The sequence below is a fragment of the Natator depressus genome, chromosome 5, assembly GCF_965152275.1.
Source record: "Natator depressus isolate rNatDep1 chromosome 5, rNatDep2.hap1, whole genome shotgun sequence".
Taxonomy (NCBI): Eukaryota; Metazoa; Chordata; order Testudines; family Cheloniidae; genus Natator; species Natator depressus.
In genome coordinates this window covers 122,313,890-122,333,873 of record NC_134238.1, presented here as the reverse complement: position 1 = coordinate 122,333,873, position 19,984 = coordinate 122,313,890, and the positions used below count along the sequence as shown (strand labels likewise).

General features: G+C 51.5%; 1 protein-coding gene across 1 annotated transcript; it reads right to left on the bottom strand.

Annotated features, from left to right (window-relative positions):
- Positions 1-11,060: 11,060 nt before the first annotated feature.
- Positions 11,061-16,763, bottom strand: LOC141988008 (perilipin-3-like). Its single transcript, XM_074953830.1, has 7 exons — positions 16,701-16,763; positions 15,969-16,164; positions 14,393-14,472; positions 13,751-14,036; positions 12,546-12,733; positions 11,537-11,656; positions 11,061-11,426 (listed from the first exon to the last, which is right to left on the bottom strand). The coding sequence occupies exons 1-7, from the start codon at positions 16,761-16,763 to the stop codon at positions 11,061-11,063; spliced, it is 1,299 nt and encodes a 432-aa protein (XP_074809931.1).
- Between the last annotated feature and the right edge of the window lie 3,221 nt (positions 16,764-19,984).

Below are 19,984 nucleotides of genomic sequence, written 5' to 3'. Positions count from 1 at the left end.
GGCTGCTGTTCTTAGTATAAGTGCAAGAATCCAGCTGTTCCATCCCCTTGAAACTGGCTCTGCCAGCCAGAGCCTTCCGCCCCTTCCCTCGAACTGAGTTATGCTGGAGGATGGGGACTTGCCCTGTTTTGTTGCGGATGGGACCCTACTTGGCAGCTTCAGCCCATGGAGGCTCACAAAGGTTTCGCTTAGTGGGATCAGGAGTCCACCAGTTAACCCTCCCTGAGGAGGGGGGCCACTGGCATTAGCTTTGGAGCTGGGTGCACACCAGGAAATAAACAGGGGAGCACAAGGCTCCCTTGTCTGTCAAAATCATCCGTCCCACACAGAAAATGCCAGGTGACGATGTGCCCAGCGCTGAGCTGGGGCAGTGCTCACACAGCCGCTGCCCCAGAGAGCCCAGCAAAATGCACTGGTGGGGTGTCGGGTGCATAAGAGATGCAAACCTGGTGAGACAAAGGTCCTGTTCCTGCTCCGCTTAAAACACAGGGTGCTTTGGCCAGTGACCTCCCCAAGGAGGACAGGACAGGGCGGATGCACTGAGCACAAACAGCCATTCAGGCTCACAGCAAGCCTAGCAGCCATGGGCAGAGGAGGCTGGAGCAGGCCATGGGGTAGCTGCTGTAAGGCCCAACGGAGGAAGCTGCTCCCCGGGTCCTTTGCGGGGAAGGGAGGACTGGAGTGAGAAGCAGGTGGGGTGTGTTAGGGCAGAGGTGGGCTGGGTCGGGAGAGAGAGAGACATTGCATGTCCCAGGGAAAGCAAAAGAGGCAGGCAGAGTGCAAGGCAGAAGAAGGCTGGACAGCTAGGAATGAGGGATAAAAGCAAGCACCTTTCCTACCCGCAGACGAGCCAGCACCGTGCTCCGAATTTCTCCTGGGGAGACTGAGGGCTTTGACTGAGTGCCATTGTACCATGGAGCTGACGTTATTTGCAAAGTGATGTCACGTGCCATGTCGTCAGCCCCCAGCTCTGTACACAGCAGGACAGGAATGACACCGTGACTCACGGACTTGAGTTCATCCTGGGGCGTTGGAGGGTGAGGAGAGCCAGGCCCCGGTGGCTGGTCGGTAAGCCGTCAGAGCACTTAGGTTCCTTGGCTATTAAGAGAATTGAATTCCAGCTCTGAGCCTGGAGAGGGCAGGGAAGGGTGACATGGACGCAGGGCTTTGATCACAGGACGGTATGTGCTACAAGGGCATGTTGTTTAACACAGCAGCGAAACCAAAGGCCCCGTGAGGTTTTTGCTATCAACTATCCTGCCTCAGCAACAGACAGGTACAATTCCAGCATTTTACAGGCTCCATCCGAATGGTTTAGAGAGAGTAGAAGGGGCATTTCTATTTGCCCTCTGGCACAATCTGCAAGCAAGGGGACATTCAGTGACATGGCTTGGCAGCCAATATACAGCTGATACCAGGCAAAACTTTCCCATGCAACTCACAATTGACCAGTGGAACTCATTGTCACATGAGGTTCTCCTCTGTGGATCAGTACAGAGGGCATGAGTTGTTACAGCCCTCAGCTACACAGCGTCTTTTTCTTATTTCACGAGGAGGGTGGTGAAGCACTGGAATGGGTTCCCTAGGGAGGTGGTGGAATCTCCATCCTTAGAGGTTTTTAAGGCCCGGCTTGACAAAGCCCTGGCTGGGATGATTTAGTTGGGGTCGGTCCTGCTTTAAGCAGGGGGTTGGACTAGATGACCTCCTGAGGTCCCTTCCAACCCTCATCTTCTATGATTCTAGGAGGTCATTGAGGCCAAGACCTGAGCGATCTTCATAAAATGATTGGACAAAACTATCCGGATACAATAGCCATACTGAAAAATAACCAAGAGCTTTAGCAGGGACCTAACTGCTCTTCCCGCCCCCCGCTTCAGGGCATGAGGCGACCTACGCAGGGTTAGGAAGAGGGTCGCCCTGTGATAGACTAGCCCAGAGCTACCTACTGCAGGATTTTCTGCACCTTACTTTGAAGCGTCTGGTGTGAGCCATTGTCACAGCAAGAGGGCCGGCGGGGCTGAGCCCATTTGGCAGCTCCTCTGTTCCTAAGTGTGATTTTAGCCCTTCAAACTCTAAATTCCTACAGGTCCGTATCAGGCTGAGCTCCCCATCCTTGTTCTCCTGCCCTCCCGCTGTCTCTGTCACACACAGTGTTTGCTGTCAAAGCCCACGTGCCTGGTGACAGTGCTTTTCTCTTTATTAGCTGTGTACACAGCGATAATTGGGTGCAGTGACCTGTGTGAGTGGCGGCCTGCCCACACTCTGCTTTCCCCCCATAAACTAGCCTCGCTGGTCATTATTATTCCAGAGGCAGTCAGCTGTGTGATGATCACATTGCCCAAGTGCACCATTATGAGGGGTAATGAGGCATGGGGAAATCCCTGCGTCCCGAATGATAAACAGCTGCCGCTCTGCGCCCTTCATTGTTATGGTGCTCCTTGATTTTCTGTGTCTGAATCTCTGTTTCGCTCCGCCCACCCCATTCACTCCCTTGCTGTTGACTTACTTTCATCCACTTCTCTCCCTGGGTGTCCCCTTGCACCCGCACGCTTTCCCCTTTCTTTTTCTGGCCCTTGCCCAGCCCATCTGTCTTGCCGGCCAAGGCCTTTTCCCTGCTGTTTGATCACATTGGTTTTGTGGTCACTGCAGAGGGCGCTGTGGTTTTGCACTGAGATTGATAAGGCACGATAACAATCTCGAATGGAAAATCCTAATGGAGACAAGACCCTGTAGCTTTTAACCTTGAAGTAGTTGGTCAAGGTTAAGCCAGGGTGTCTATAGCTATAAATGTTCATGCTGAGTCACGTGGAAGTATGTGAACTGGACCCATACTCAGGTGGGGGAAATTAGGGTCTAATTGTTTATTGAAAACATCATCAGTTTGTTTTGTTTTTGTTTCCCATCACAGCTGGCTCTCTCCGGAATAGGATGAGTTTGTGCCATACACGTTTATTACGTTATTATTTGTAGCACCGAGGAGCCCTCGCTGTGCCCTCCATTGTGCCAGGTGCTGTACAAACCGAACACAAAGACAGGCCCGCCCCCGTTCAATAGGGCAGGCCTCATCTGGAGTACTGTGTCCAGTTTTGGGCCCCACACTACGAAAAGGATGTGGAAAAATTGGAGAGAGTCCAGTGGAGGCCAACAAAAATGATTAGGGGACTGGAACACATGAGTTATGAGGAGAGGCTGAGGGAACTGGGGATGTTTAGTCCACGGAAGAGAAGAATGAGGGGGGATTTGATAGCTGCTTTCAACTACCTGAAAGGGGGTTCCAAAGAGGATGGCTCTAGACTGTTCTCAGTGGTAGCAGATGACAGAATGAGGAGTAATGTTCTCAAGTTGCAGTGGGGGAGATTTAGGTTGGATATTAGGAAAAACTTTTTCACTAGGAGGATGGTGAAACACTGGAATGCATTACCTAGGGAGGTGGTGGAATCTCCTTCCTTAGAAGTTTTTAAGGTCAGGCTTGACAAAGCCCTGGCTGGGATGATTTAATTGGGGATCGGTCCTGCTTTGAGCAGGGGGTTGGACCAGATGACCTCCTGAGGTCCCTTCCAACCCTGATAGTCTATGATTCTATGATTCAGGCTTCAGTTTGTACTTTGGCAGCTGGCTGAGAGTAGCGATTTCTGCACTGCGTTCCCATTTAGCCGGTAGGCTGAGGTTGACAGGACTTCTTGGCCCCTTTCTCTTCATGGTGATGCGAGACGGAATAGAAGCTAATGCTGCTCTGTGTCCCAGCTGCTGGGCCAGATGCTGCTCTGCGTTCCCATGGACCAGTATCACGCTGTTGTAACAATAACACAACGATTCCCATGGCGCTTTTCAGCCAGTCATGAGCCAAGATTTTCTTGTAACGACTAGGGCCAGATGGCTGTCAGTTAAACCAAATAAAGTTAAGGGCGTCTTTCTTAAACCTGTAAGGCCCAGCTCCTGAGCGGTGTTTCAGCACTAGAGGGAGGCTCCCAAGTAGTTTTGAGGATTTGGGGCTAAGCCCTTTGGGGCAGGGCCTGTCATCTACTATAAGGCACCACCTTAGTTGAGAGCTTTCAAGGCTTCTGCACCATACATGGTAAATGAAGTCTTCCCAGCGATTGTCTGCCTAGGTCTGCATGCCGAATGTGTGTGTGCAACTATTCTGCATGTACAGCTGTGTCAGGTTAGTTTCACGCACCCATAGCTAGGGAGGTATAAATACTGACTTGGCAAGGATGCAGCTTTGAAAACCAAACAACTGTGTTGTCCTTCCGGGCATGATTCAGCACCCTCTGCTGAAGACACAAAAGCTCATCGCTATAGTCTGCCAGACATTTTATTCCAAGGCCATCAAATTAGAATTGATGACCTAACCCTCCTGCAAGCAGTTCCAGGAGTCCCCTGTAGCCCATAGTCACTCAGGGATGCAGCTGTCCTGCCCTGGAAAGAAAATGACAAAATCATTTGGAATGTGACAGATGAAGCGCTGCGACGTCTCCGCTACAGATGGAAGACTGGTTTGCCCTGGGCCCAGGAGCACATTGCTGACAGACGTAAGCATGAGGAAGAGTGGGGATGGTATCTGAGTAGAGAGAGTGAGTGGCACTGGGAGGATTTGTGACAGGCGTTTAGCTTAGCTTTTGCTCACTGGCAGGTTGGTCTGGTTGGGGCAGCCTCCCTATTCCAATCACTTTGCCAGTCGCTGCATCCTTTGCTATGCTGATGGTTTGCTGCTAAGTCCATCTTTGGTGGCTGGCAGACACGAGCTCCTTGAAGCCAGAAACCACCCACAGGAAGAGGTTGGGGCTGGTTCTTTGACACCAACTCCAAAGCGGTGTGATGTGACAAGGTAGCGAGTGGATGCGGGGTGGGAGAGAAGGGGGAGCATCAACTCAGCAGGACAAGCTTAGCAGCAGCACCAGCTGGCCGCCAGGAGACCACCCCCCCAGGGCAGCTCTTCCGAGACAAAATCAGGTGTTTTCCCTTGTGCAAGACTCATATCTCCTGCGTTGCTACTGTCAATTGGCATCAGAACCAGGGTCCTGCTCAGCTCAGTTAAACCAGCCACTCTCTTTCAGGGCTGGAAAACTCTGCTTGCTCAAACGTTAGAGCCAGTCACTTCCAAAAATGGGGCATAGGAACTCTAGGTCAGGGGAGTGTTGCTCAGCCCCTGCTGATGGCAGGGCACCCCAGAGAGAGTTGCTCTCCTGTCTGGCCAGGAAGAGCGGGGTGAGTGGAGAAGAGGGCCAGGGCCCCTGGACAGTCACAAAGTCAGAACACAAATAGCTCCCCCTCTGTGACGCCCAGGCGGGAGCCCTGAGCTCTACCCACCAAAAGCTACAGCGAAAAAGAAACAGACAGACCAGCCCCGATAATGCCTTCTCAGTGACACAGGGTGGGGAAGTGAGTCAGCCAAGGTCACCCAGCTGGCAGCAGCAGGGGATAGAGCCCAGGTCCCCTGAGTCCTGGTCTCGGGCTCTGGCCGGTAGGTGACACTTCCTCAGGGCTCCCATTGCTTTGGGTTATTTACAGGAGCCAGCGGGGTGGCAGCAGCATGGCTGTAAGCACACAGCAAAGGGGGGCTCCGGGAAGTTCCATAGAGGCAGCTGGTGGGGGGAAAAAAAACCACCCACCCACCCAAAAAAACCCCATATGCTTGTGGTGTCCCATTCTTGCCAAGCCTGGGCCTGTGCCAGCAAATGGCTCCCTCAAGCATGCCTGGCTGCCCCAGCGGGCCATGGGTGACCAGAGGGTGCGGCTCATCCTCTCCAAGGTGCCAATGAGCCTCATCGGGGAAGCGCCAAACAGCACTGGGCCAAGCCCCCGGGTGGGGTAAATCAGTGTGGCTTCAATGGCGCTGAGCCCCTTTACAGCAGCCGAGAGGTTGAGCCACCTCGTGGTAGCAGTGCTCGGGCACTGTGCGTGGGCCGGGCATGCCCTGGTTTGCTTGGGCAGGGCTAACTGCATGGTTTTGTTTCACCGCCTGGGCGGGGCGAGGCCCAGCGGTTTCCAGCAGGTGAGGAAGCAGCCTTGGTGGGGCTCAGTTCACCTGCGCATTGCGGCTCAGTTCCTTGCTTGAAACCTCACCCACCCCGAAGCAGCCGGCCAGTGAGTGTGTTTGACAGACTCGCTGGGCTGCTTGGGGCATGCAGGTTACTGAGGCACATCCCTGGGGGGGGGGGGGGGCGCGAGGTGCCCAGCCTCCTCCCGGCGGTGCTGGGGACACACCCTGAATAGGCCCCCAGGGTTTCCCCACTCAGGATGCTCTGCACGGCTTTTCCCCTCGCCACTAATTATGGGATCAGCTAGATGCAAACGTCCCTGGCCACTTTGCTAGCAGGATCCCGGAGCTGTCTCACAGCAATGTGCCCTCCCTACCCCAGCTGTGGCACTAGGGGCTCACAGGTGCTCCGACAGGGCCTAATTTGTAATGAAAGAGGCAATTTTTTTACTTTCGTAACAGCTGTGACAAACCCAGAGGTGCAGGGGCTCTGAACTGCCAAGCCTAGAGGTGCTGCAGCTCTGCCCTGGCATGAATTAAGCCCTGTACTCAGCTCATCATTTGCTCAGCACAGCCCACGGGCCTCACCCTCTATAAAAAAAAAAAACCAAAAACCAAAAACCAGACACCAGCCCTGCCCCACAGTGCTCACAGCCCAGGGGCGAGGCCCAAACAGACTGAGCCTTAGTAGTACCGGGCGTGCCCAGTCAAAGGGCACCTCCTCCAGATCCCAGCTGCTCTTCGCTTCTGCTTTACCTAGCTCCACGCACCATAGGCCTCACAAGCTGGAGGTGCTGCCAGGATGCAAACACCAGGCCATAAAAGTGACTTGTCTTTGAGAGGCTGGGCAGTTTGCTGGAGGGGGTCCCCCCATTCCCATTCCAGGGCAGGAGGGGCTGGGAGTGGGCACTAAGGAAGGAGGCATGATGGAACGTGGGCAGATACTTGTCTCATACATAGATCCTATATGCTTTGGAGCAAGGACCTACTTTCTTCTGTCCGCACAGCTCCTGGCACGATAGGGCTTTGCTCTGGGAGAGGGCCCCAAGGCCTGCCTTGTCTCTACAAAGTGCAATGGCAGAGGGTTACCTATGTGGCAAAGCTGCCCACCAGGCCAGGAGACCCTCCAGGGTTATAGTTCAGAGAATGCACTGCCCCCAGTGCTTTCCCTGCTAACACCTAACATGATTGTGACATGTAGTAGTTCTTCATCCAGGGCCAGTGCAGATGCTGCCCTCTACCCCTAAGCAGGGAGGAGACAGGTGGTTTGAAGGCAAAGATGCCTCACACCATTTGTTTTTAAGGGGCAGGGCTACCTTGGGAAATGAACATTGCTAACCTGCAGTCACCTCTTAGTGTGGACAGGGACCCCTCTATTTGAACCCCTAACACAGGGCTCCTACTTGGCATATGCTGTAACTTAGTCTTTCTGTAAGGGGGAATAGTCGTGCTATTGTGGGGAACTTTCCTGACTTCTGTACTACCCCAGTGAAGTGGGCTAGTGAAAGGATCTGAGTCCTCGCTCCGACTTCTTTACCCAGTGGCCTCCCTGCCCTTGAGGACTCCCCTTCCACTCTCCTGTCTGGCAGAGTCCTCGTAACCCCAACAAGGCTGGGTCCCGGATTCCTGGGGGGCTTGACCCCCAACCCTGCTGTGGTCACCTAGGACAGGGGCTAGAGTGTCCCCACTCCAGGGTACTCTCTCTGCACTGGGCACTTCCTGGACTCACTGATCATTACATACAATTTAAAGCAAATGCAAGTTGTTTAATCAACAATTAATTTAAAAAAAAGAAGGAAAAATGGGAAAGGTTAAAGGAAACACATCAACCCGCTCTGCGGCAGGGAACATCACAAACAGTGTCTCTGGATTGTCAGGGCAGTTCATAGTCTGTTACTTGTAAGTCCCAGGCCGCCTTCTCAGGCCCTGGCTGTGCTGCAGGGATGCTGTGGGTTGGACACTTGCTCTGGTGGTGGCCACACACCCTCAGGCTCTAAGTGGTAGGACCCTTCTTCCCAGTGTCACCCCTGCCCTGTTGGGGTTATGATCCAAGCCTGGCCTGCAGAGCCTCTTGGCTGAGACGTCTCCCTGTGCTGGGCCCGCTGCCCAGGGTCCCCCTCGCTCTCCTCAGCTGCTCACCGCACCCAGCTCCAGACCGCTCCAGCCCCAGCTCCACCACTCGGTCTCTGCACGGCTGCTGCTCTGCCTCCAGCTCCCTGGGCTGCTTCTCTGGCCCCTCTGGCTCTGGTTGCTGCAGCTCTGCTCCCCGGACAGGTCTGCTCTGCAGGCTGCTTCTGTGACTCTGCTCCCAGCACTGACTTGCTTCCTGGGCTGCTTTTCTGGCCCCTCTGGCTCCTGCAGCTCTGCTCCCAGGGCAAGTCTGTTCTCTCTGGGCTGTGCCTCAGGCTTTGGGGCTGCAGCTCTGCTCCCAGCCCAGGGCCTGCTCTCTCTGGATCTGGCACAGCTCAGCTTGGGCCCCTGCTTTCTCCTTAGCTCGGCCCCACTCTGTCTGACCCAGGCAAACCCAGCTCACACAGAGGACAGAACCTCCCTGGCCTGCTGACTCCCTGATTAGCCTGCCCACGCTGTCATTCAGGCTGACCTGGAGCATTGGCCTCCCTTCCCCCCCGCCCCTCCTCCTCCTTGTACCTGGGGCCTATCAGTCTCAGGGCCCTGATTTCCTATCAGCCCTTCCCCTTTTAGTGCTGAGAACTAGCAACCAAAACACCCCCATTGAATGTTAGTAAGGGGCAACAGTCCCCTTACATTGCCTATTGGCCCAACTTCCGATAGATAGAGGCAGGCCTTCTCACTCCCCAGGGCTGGGAAAGGCACTCAGTGACTGTCCAGGTTTTTCCAACACCTGAAAACAAGCTTTGGAGCAGCAGCAAGCTCTCTCTCTCTTTTTCCCCCACAGCAGTTGGTGCAAGAAGAGATGTTACCTCACCCACCTGGTCTCTCTACACCCCGGGAGAGACAGCGCTTCAGCCACATTGCAAACTTGAATTGCCTTGGCAGCCTAGACCCTGACTTCTGTCTTAGACTCTGCCCCAGGGGGCAAGCTCCAACTGCAGGGGTAGGAAAATGATCAGCAAGCTTGCCCAAGGCCCACAGGTACAGGGTAAATAGCCCATCTCCGGGCAGCACAAGGGCTCAGCCAGACCCAGTGAAGGGCCAGAGCTGGGCACTTCGCACTGAAGGATTGACAGCTGATGGATCAGAGGAAGAGGGTGGTGTGCCAGAAGTCTTACTGGGCTGAAAGCAGCTGGAGGGCTGGCCCCTTCCCCTGGGCCCTCTGCATGGCCCTTCTCACCAGAGAATGGCCCCAGAAGCTGTAGCAAGCATTTGTTGGGAAGAGACTTAGTGCATCAGGCCCCGCTCAGACAAGCTGCAGCCGAATCCTGCCCCCTCTAACAGTACCTCCTGCAATCAAGCCTTAAATATATGCAAGATGCCTCTACAGCCAGCAACCTACCCCCTCGGCTTAGCATCTAGCCCCTGCAGACCCACTCTCCCTGCCACACCTCCCTCCAGCTTCTGTGGTTCCTGGGGCCCTCACCATCACACTGGTGAGCTGTGCCTTTAAGAGACACCATCAGCTTGTGTAGGAAGTGTATCCCACCATACCTAAGGTGGGAGAGTTTGCAGTGTAGAGTTTATTAGTTCAGCTGACCAGTGGGAACGATTCCTGTAACATCCCACTTACAGACAAGCCTCATCATTGCAACTCAGCCTCTAGCCCAGTACCACCTACTAAGAGCCTCAAGGCAGCAGCCAGATGCAGGTTTGAATATTCATATGAGGGTATATTTGACTTTGCATGCTCTGGCTGAGTCAGCTCCTCCCTTTCTAGGGGGCACAAGCCATGGAAGTTGGGGGGGGGGGGGGAGGGGAAGAGGAGAAAAGATGGTTACAATAGCCTTCCTTCCCTAGTTGGAGGGAAGAGATTCTTGCCACCCATCTGCTTCCCCCAGATCACAAAATGAATTCTCCCACCAGTGCTGCAGCAGAAATGAAGTCTGCAAGCAGATGAGGAGAGAGGGAGAGAGAGAGGTTTTAAAACAGCATGGTGGTTCTGCCTCCATCTCTGCTCTGTGTATGCCAGGAGCATGCCCTGCTGAGCACCTGGGTAGGGGAGAAGCCATAACCCCCTTACTCCAGAACTTGACAGTTGAAGGTCCAATTCCTGCTTCAGTCAATACTTCTCTGGCAGGAGAGACCTGCCTGCCGCTCACTCAGTTTCATTAATAACCAAACATGAGTCCAGGACCCTTATCTGAAGGCAGATGAGTATTTATTGTGGAAGAGCCAATAGTTTTACATTGTGTTCCACTCTTAAGTCAGTCACGGGGAGGGGCGGGGGTCTTTCTAGGGGCAGACACTGGATTTTGTCAGGGGAGCAGCATGAGACCAGCCTCTATACCTCAACAATGCAAGGCTATTAAGAGGACAAAAGCTAGCAACCATCACAACAAGGGCATGTGCAGTGGAGCAGGAGATGGTACTTGCAGAACAGACAGTTACTATGCACTGTCTTGAGTTTCCATGCTTAAGGCTGTACTCCAAAGGGAAGTGGGTTTTTGTTTTTAGGAAAAAGAGTGAGGTTCTGCAATATCTGGTCAGATGTCTGCACAGCAGGGGCAGGAAGACCAGAAAGCAGACCAGGTCCCATCCTCACTCCTTTTATACCCTTAACAGACAGGCCAGAGGTAGCCCTACCAGGGCTTCCAAAGATCAGAGACAGGAGTCTCTGAAATAAAGGGATTGGAGGTCTGCTCCTATTCCCTTGGGGGAGACATTAAGGCCATAAGTCTTAGGGCCTGCATCAAAGAGTGGTATTCCCACTCAAACCTCACCAGGAAGAGCATCAGAGGTACTCTAGCAAGTAGGGACTTGAATACAAGATAGACAGCCTTATATACATTGCAGAGTCATTATGTGCAGACAGCTGGACATACAGTGTGCAAAGTAGACTCCTATCCCAAAGCCAACTATGGCTGGGCTATTCTAGCTGTGAACATGAAGCTGCATTTGAGCAGTAGTGAGATGTATTGCATTAGATCACCATACAGCCACTACTTCAGGCCTCCACTGGCGCCTCTGCCAGTACCTCCACCTTCTCAGTAGAGTCTCCAGCAGGGGCAAAGGGTCCCACAATCCATGTGAGGGGAGTGTTCTGCACCATATATTCCAGCAGCTCATCCAGGGACTCCTGGGCTTCGGTCAACTTCTCCCGGGTCTGGGTCAGGATACCCTCAGACAACTCCTGGAGGGATTGGACATTGGAGAAGGAAGTCTGGAGCTCTCCCATGTTCTGGTAGGCTTGCTGGACCTTCTCCTGGAGAGTGGCAGGGAGACCCTGGATGTTGGGCAGGAGACTATGGCAGGTGGTCCGCACCTGCAGGATGAGGTTATGGGAAGTGGCTAGAGCCTGGGACACCATCTCCTGTAGAGAGATAGGAGGGAGAGTGACTAGGTGCGTGTGAAGCTCACTCTTGTCATGACATGCTGTAGACACAAGGTGCAGTGCAACAATGCAAGAGAGAGGAAGGATACCTCTGGCTGCGGTGAGCCATTGTCCTCACTGCCTCCTGGCTGGCCCTTGTGCCACTCCAGCCATATCTGCTGCAGTTTCTCCTGCCCATCATGAGCCTTCTGACCCAGGGCCTGTTCCATCTAGGAGAGGGAACATAGGATTCCACAGCAACAAGTCACACACTTACATAGCTAATAGTGGCTGGAGGAACTGCTTGTGCACAGGACACAATTCACCATCTACCACTACAGTGGGGCTGGTCAGGCCAGGCAGATACTGTAGTCTATAGGCTAGTTTGTTAGCCTGGGATAGAATTTTGGGTTTGAGTTTGATACTCTTGTATATTATAAGAACACAATGTGTGTGAATAAAGGACAGAGACACTGCATTGCTTTTGCCTGGCCAGATGGGTTTGTTAGTATAATGGGAACAACAAAGAACAGTTAAAGTGTTACAGGGTATAGTGGGAGTGGAATATGAGCACACATTGAAAGGCTGCCTAGCTCCTTTAAGCCACAGTCAAGCAACCAGTTAGAAGGGGCAAGTGGGAGAATAAAAAAAAGGGAGGTGGAGGCATATAAAAACCCTAAAAGCCAAAGAAAAGCCTGGCCTTGGCTAGATCACAACCTCACTCCTTACCCATGGGATACAAAAGTGGGACAAAGACTCGAGACTTATGACATTCCAAAATGGAGCATGACCATAACGTGCAAGAGGTGCAACTAGGGGTGTCCACTACAAGTCTATTTGGGCCTGCTAAGAAAGAGGCGATGGGGACAAAAGAGGCTCTGCAGCATCAAAGCTGGGAACAGACACTGCCAGCGTGTAGAGCTATAAACATGCTTGCTTGGAACTAATCCCAATAAACATTGCCTGCACTTCAGACTTCTGCTTTCTGTCTGCATGACAAGAACCAAGGGAGAGGGTGAAGGAAAAGCCTTCTCACAGACACACAGCAAGTTATGTAGCCATCAAGACAGAGGGCTTTACCCAAAGCAGACCTGGGAGGGAGGGGTTTAGTGTTCCTACCAGGTCAATGGTTAGCTGGAGCTGGGAGCAGGCCTCCAGGGTGCGCTGCCTGGCTTGTCTCATCTTGCCCAGGGCGTGCTGGTAGGCTCGCTGGCGCAGCGTGCTCGAAAGGGAACCCAGACACACATAGTAACCCTGCTGCTCTGCAGGAGCCTCTCCAGGCCCCTCCAGGGATACTGCAAGTTTAGCTGGAAAGGAACAGGAGAACCAGGATCTAGTCAGCAGGGAGCTGACAGGCACAGGATGCTTTCAGACCGTGTGCCAGCAAGCCACTCTTGTGTTATTTTAGTTTGGGCTATACTAGAGCAGAGAGCTGGAGAAAGGGAGCCAGCACATTACCTCTGCCTTCAAACTTTATCAGAGTTCAAACATCTGCCATAGGGGAAGTTAACTGAAGGTAACTCGAACTTCTAGACTGTGGACTGACTCCAATTGTAGAAGTGTTCCCAATTCCAGTTTACACTGAGCTCTTGCATAGCACTCAGTGCTCCAGTCTCCTATCCAGCATCTCAACTGGACAGTGACCTGGCCAGCATTGCCTCTCAGCTGAGCAGCTGTACTGTCTATATGTGCAAGAGACAAGCCTCACCAAGCTTGAAAACGCTACTGTGCATAATTTCAGCAACAGCCTACCATGAGCACAAGTCTTGCCCACTCCACTCACTACAGTGCCATTGAGCAGGAGATCTCACAAGCACCACATGAGCAGATCTGGGATACCTGCAGGGACACCTAAGACTCCAGAATGGGGGCTGCAGTTGACTACTCTGTTCCCTGGCTTGATGGAACCACCTACAGCAAGATTAAAGCTAGTTCGTGCAGGAGCAGGCGCTCACTCAAGGCTGGCCCTAGGCAGAATCTGAAAGCCACCACTTGGGTTTTGAGCATATGATGCACCTCCAGCCTTACTTTTTAAACAGAGAGAGCCATGCTTAGCATTAGTATTTCAAAGCCACATCAGGGGGACCACAAAAGTAACCCCATGTGACAAGTGCAAGTTATGATGCGCTGAACTCCTGTATACCAGCAATGGGTACAGTATGAGCAAGTTACACCTGGGCACCACCATTGATCTGTGGTATGGTGAGACAAAGCTTCTTGTTATCCAAGTTGCCCCTAGGGCCATACCAAAAACCTATGTAGGGGTATCAGAGACAGGGATCATGTTTCTTTAGGTTTATGAAGGAGTGTAGGAGCATTCTAACCAAGTTCCTCATCCGTTATTGGGAAGTAGTGATCCACCAACGACTCAGACGTTTCAAGTACCAAGTCAACACTGCTCATGATTATCTGCCCCATGCTGGAGCCCATCACTGTGCTCATGCTGCTGGTCACGGCTGATTTGGTCACCTCCACGCTCTCCTGGACAGCCCCTTTGGCCATGCCCACCATGCTGGTCACTGCATCCTTTGCCTCAGTGACCGTGCTGCAGACTGCATCCTTGGCATCTATCTGTGTGGATGATACTAGCTCTTTGGCATCAGAGGCCACCTGCAGGCAGAGGAAAGGTCATTTTATGTCCACTCAAAAGAGCGAGAGACACTGTCACCACCCCAATTTGGTGCCCAAGTGTAATTCCCCCCCCCCCCCCACACCTCCATAACTCAAGCATTGACTCACCTGAAACTTCACTTCTCCCTCTGCCTGACAGAGCTTTCTGTTGGCTGATGCAATGCTCCTAGTGGAGACTGCATGGACTGCCCCTCTCCCCTCCCTGGGAACACTTTGGTTCTGCAATCTAGCAGCTGTGCTTGGTCAGAGCCTTCCTCAGCTAGGGCAGTACCAGGTCTCAAACCGCTGCAGCCCTTCCCCTCTACAGGGAGCCCTGAAACAAAGGCTAGAGTTACCTGGTCATCTGGCTGTTGGAGGACGGGCAGCTTCTCCTCCAGTTTGTCCAGGCTCTCGCAGGCGTAGTCACTGGCTGATACTAACAGTTCTAGGATTAGATACCAAAAGCCTTTCCATTTCAATAGGACATGCATGTTCAGGGGGTTCCCCAAGTTCCTTGCACCCTCTATACATGTGAGGTCACCTCCTTTTCCTCTTCGAGAGGGTAGAGAGGTGAACTAGTCAGAGGCTGGAGTAAGTTTGTGTTGGAGTCAGACTAGACCTCAGGAAGTGGTTCTTGTTCCTATTTGTGAGCAAAATCACTAGACCACGCTGCCCATGTGAAGGAGTGGTTTACTTCTGCTGGGAGAGACCCTCAGGTGGGAGAAGGACACTTTGTGAAAAGGAACCTCTCCTCCAGACTGTTCATTCCACCACCTCTGTTCAGCTGCCATGCCAGCACTGCTCCAGAACATGGCGCTGTTTGCACCCCAGTGGAGTTACGCTGCTGGCCAGGGGTGGATTGTTGGAGAAGGTCTTTTTGGCTGGCAATGCTCAGCCTTACCCCACAGGAAACTGTGTTGCTCACCAGAAGGCTGGGGTGGAATAAAACAGAAGGCATCCAGTACACTACCTGGAGACAGAGTTGGGATTGTGAGTCGGCTAACTGCAGCAGGCATAGGGAGTTGTGTAGGAGGCGCCAGCTAAGCACTGCTTGACACGTCTCTGGTGGCTGGTACCAGAGGGTCTAGCAGGGGAGCTGGAACAATGTTTATAGTGGGGGTGCTGAGAGCCATTGAACCAAAACTGTAAGCCCTGCATATGATGGAAACCACTTCAAGCCAGGGGGATGCAGCAGCAGCACCCCTGGCATCTATGGGGCCTGGTGGAGTTGTTTCTGCACCACTAATTAAGGGAGATGCACACATGTCATTTGTTTCTTGTACATTGTGACCAGCACTGAGTGAGAAGGCTACATGGCATGTTTGTGTTGGGAGCTCTTCAGGGCATGGACATCTTGAGCCTGGACAGCAGGACCCTGGATTTCAACTGAAGCCAGTGACGTGAACGGAGTTACGTCTCAGTGTGGACATGCTGAGCATAAGGGGCATAGGAGACAGCTCCACTGCTGCATCTGGGCTGTGCCCAAATGAGGAGTCAATAGCAGTATTACAAGGCTGTGTATGAAGCAGATTAAATCATGGAGACATGTCAAGCCCCAGACATGTAACTGCTTTGGCCTGGTGGTGTCGAACTGTGCTACCCCCAGCAATCAGGAAGCTTCATTCACAGTTCTTTGTATTTGGCGTATAAAATGGTGGACCCCATGTAACTGAATAATGCGGACCATGGTTCAGAGTGGTGTTCGGTACTCATGTGCTATGTTGATGGGTGCTGCAGAATACCCATGATGTAGTCAGTGGGGATACCCGGTGAAGCAGAGAGCCCTTCTCCCAGGATGAAGGAGTGTCATGCACCTACACAGGAGATGAAGGCTCCATTTCTCACTCGGGGAGGACAGTTCTGTCTTGGGACTCACTTGGCAATTCACTCCCCTTCCCCCGCATATGGGATCATCCCCCCTCCTTCACTCACCCTGAGGCTCTTGCTGGTCCAGGATGGGCTGGGTCCCACTGACTGTGGCAGATGTGATGGTCCTCACTCCAGTCTCTGCCACATCACAGATGGATCTGATGACAGGATGGGTCTCTTTGATGGATGTGTAAGTGGTGGAGACCATGTCGTAAGCAGCACTGACCAAGGGCAGACCGGCCACTCTGCTCACCAAGTTCTAACAGGAGAACGAAAAGGAGAGTCATGACCACCATTGCTTGCTAGTTAGTATGAAGGACTATGGGTAGTCCAGCTACCTTTACTCTCCATCACCCTCTTCAGATTTGAAGGTCTGCAGCCTCCTGGGCAAAGGAGGCCAGACACAGTAACACCAGAGCATTAAGTCTGTCAGCCACTGCTTGGAGAGCCCTTTAATGATGTAGTGACTTCCTAGGATGGGGCAGGCCTCAGTGCAACCACACTCAGTCATGCTGAGGAGCAGCACTGTATTCCCATCACAGACAGAGTGATGGTTAGCTACTACTGTAGGTCACGGTAGCTATCTAGATTTACCAGCCACATTGGAACCTGGACTCCTCAGGAGGGCTGAGGCTTCTTGTTCTGCTACCTAGGTCTAGCAATAGGCTGGTTCGCCACCACCATATGCCTGGGGCTAGAGCCACGGCAGCAGTCACTATAGGATGACGACTGGCTAGAAGTCGGAGCAGCCAGAACCAGGCTCTCACCCGCCGGATTTCCAGCGCACACACTCACCTGTTGCTCCTGCTCCCCTCTCTTTGAGGGAGCATCCTGAACATCATTCTCGTTAGAAGACATGGTGAAGCCAAATGCTGCTGGGGAAGAGATCGCCACAGAGGTTAGCCTACCAACAAGAGGCAAGCGGTGCCCAGACTAACAGCTTAAATGCAGACAGTGCGTTTTATCATTCCTCAAGTGCCCAAGGCAGTTCTATTGAGGGCAGAGTCATCTTACCCATTACCTTTTCAGCCACTCTAGTTTACGCCAAGAGACTAGAGCCAACCAATGCAGCAGCTCAGTCATGCCACTTGCTTGCCATAGAGGGGTGGCCAAACCCAGAGGTAGTGGCACAGGCAGGTCTGGGAAGGCTGTGTAGGTTAGTGACAACAGTTGCTTTACAATCCAGCAACTGCTAGTGAGTGTTCCTGCAACACATGACCAGCAAGAAGCCCACAGTTCCTTCCCCCAGCTCCCTCAGCAGGTGCTGATTACTGCTTTGTCCAGCATCATTAAAGAGATCGAAATGAGAGGATACGGCCAACCAAGCTCACCATCAAGCAGTTAGGAGAGCAAGGGTTAGGATTTCATTCTTACACTGCACACAGAAATAGTCAAAATGGGGACCACAAGCAGTTTGCCTTTGTTTATAGCATTTCCCCTCATGTGGGGTTCAGAGAAAGACAGGTTTAGAGTTGGAGGAGAAGCTTGAAGGGAGGAGTTTCCTCAAGTATGAGATACCAGCTACTAAGCTTGAAAAACAAGCCTAATGGAAGGTAAACATCCCCCTGCAGACAGCAACCCTGTGACCATCATCATGGGACCATTTCTAAGTGGTTAAGGACTCCCATCTGCACAGCATGAGAGCTCCCCTCGCTAGAGGCACCAGAGTTGTTGACCAGGGGTTAGAGAGTCAGACCACTTGATGCAGAGATTTAAAGCCCCATCAGAATTTCACCTAAAGCAGCAGATTTGTCTTTTCTATGATCATATTCCACCTGTTCTCATTAGCCCTGCCTTACTAAGCTCATTGATTAAACCTGGTTAATTGATTCAGCTTCCCAAGGCAGGTAATTCCCATCTGCAGCTGATTAGTCAAGACCTCATAACAAAGCCATAAACCTTTAAAACACACACACACAAAAAAAAAAAAATCCACCCACTCATCCCCAGCCCCCAAACACTCTTGGGTTTCACCCAGGAAGGGTGACTGAGCAGCACTGGGACTAGCTTGACACTCAGGATTGGAAAGAAAGTCTCATAACTCCCCCTTCCTTCCTCTTCACTAATCCAGAGTTTCACAGATCACAAGACAAACTCAAGAGCTTTCATCTCTAAGCATCTCCCTTCTAGGCCAGTACTGAAAGGTCTGAAGTTTGTTTCTTAGTAATGTAGATGCCACACACTGAAATAGGTTAAATTAAGACCACACATTTCACAGCTGAAAAAACAAAACAAAAAAAACCCCACCAAACACTTCAGAACTGGCCAAACAACCCCTCTCTCCAGCAGGCAGGCAGAGTTATTTCAATAAAAACCACAGCCTACCTCAGCAAGGTTCTCCAGTCAATTCTCAGATCCTGCACTGGTACAGTATACAAATGCTGCTCAGGCTTTATATACCAGTGCTGATGTCATCGGAGGGCAGGCCTAGACAGACAGCACCAGAAAGAAATCAGAGCTCTCCACCCTGACCAATGAGGAGCTTTGTAGGAAACACCTTTTCCCCTTCAGCCATCTTAACAAAACAACAGGTATTAATGGAGCCCTGATATTATAGATTCATAGGTTCCAAGGCAAAAGGGGCCATTGTGATCATCTACTCTGACCTCCTGTATAGCACAGGTCAGAGATCTGCCCCCACCCCCAATAATTCCTAGAGCAGAGCTTTTAGAAAAACATCCAGCCTTGATTTAAAAATGATCAGTGATGGAGAATCCACCATGACCCTTTGGTTAATTGTTCCAATGCTTAATTACTGTTACTTGTAAAAATGTATGCCTTGTTTCCAATCTGAATTTGTCTAGCTTCAACTTCCAACCATTGGATGGTGTTACACCTTTGACTACTAGATTGGAGAGCTTATTCTCAAATATTTGTTCCCTATGTAGGTACTTCCAAACTGTGATCAAGTCATCCCTTGGCCTTCTCTTTGTTAAGATAAAATAAATTGACCTCTTTGAGTTTATCACTATAAGGCTGGTTTTCTAATCATTCTCTGGCTCTTCTCAGAACCCTCCTCAATTTGTCAACATCCTTCTTGAATTGTGGACACCAAAACTGGGCACAGCATTTCAGCAGCAGTCACATCAGTGCCAAATAGAGAGAACATAACCTCTCTCCTCCTACTCAAGATTCCCGTTTATGCATCCCAGGATCACAGTAATGCTTTTTGCCATAACATCACACTGGGAGCTCATGTTTGGTTGATTATCCCCCAAATATTTTTCAGAGTCACTGCTTCCCAGGATAGATTCTGCCCCCAACCCAATCCTGTAAGCATGGCCTACATTCTTTGTTCCTAGGCATATACATTGAGCCATGTTAAAATGCATATTGTTTGCTTTTACCAAGTAACCTGTCCTCTTTATTATTTACCACTTCCCCAATTTTTTTGTCATGTGCAAATTTTATCAGTGATTTTATTTTTTTTCTTCCACGTCATTGATAAAAATGTTAAAATAATATAGGGCCAAGAACTGATCCCCCTGGGACCCCACTAGAAATACATCAACTCCATGGTGATTCCCTGTTTACAATTACATTTTGAGACGTATCAGTTAGCCATTTTTTAATCATATGCCATCAGCTACCTCATTTTAACAGGGATATTAAAATAAATCAGAGATTTCTCTGGAGTGCAGGCAGCAGGGCTATCAGGGGAATAGTAAGAGCCATAATTTTAGATGTTTTATCAGTGTGATTGGCTGAGAAGTACAACCATTGAGTGAGACAGTGTCTCTCAGGGAATGCTTAGGGCTCATGATTCCTGCCCAGAAGAGCTGACCACTTCAGCAAAGCAGGATTCTGCTCCTAGATGGCAGCATAGCTAAAAGATGGCACTTGGACAAAGCGATCAGCTCATTTCAGGTCTCCCTGGCTCCCATAGGAGGCCCCAGAATATGCTTAGCTTAAAGCTGTAGCCCCATTCCACACTAGGGTGCTGACCCTGTTGTTCAGTGCAATTGGGCATTTTCTGTGGTTGTTTGCTTCACTGTCTATTTTAGGAAAGGCCAGCGTGTTTTCTTTGGTCCAGGACCAACCAAGCTCTCTCCTTATTTAATTTCTGGCTATCCTTGTGG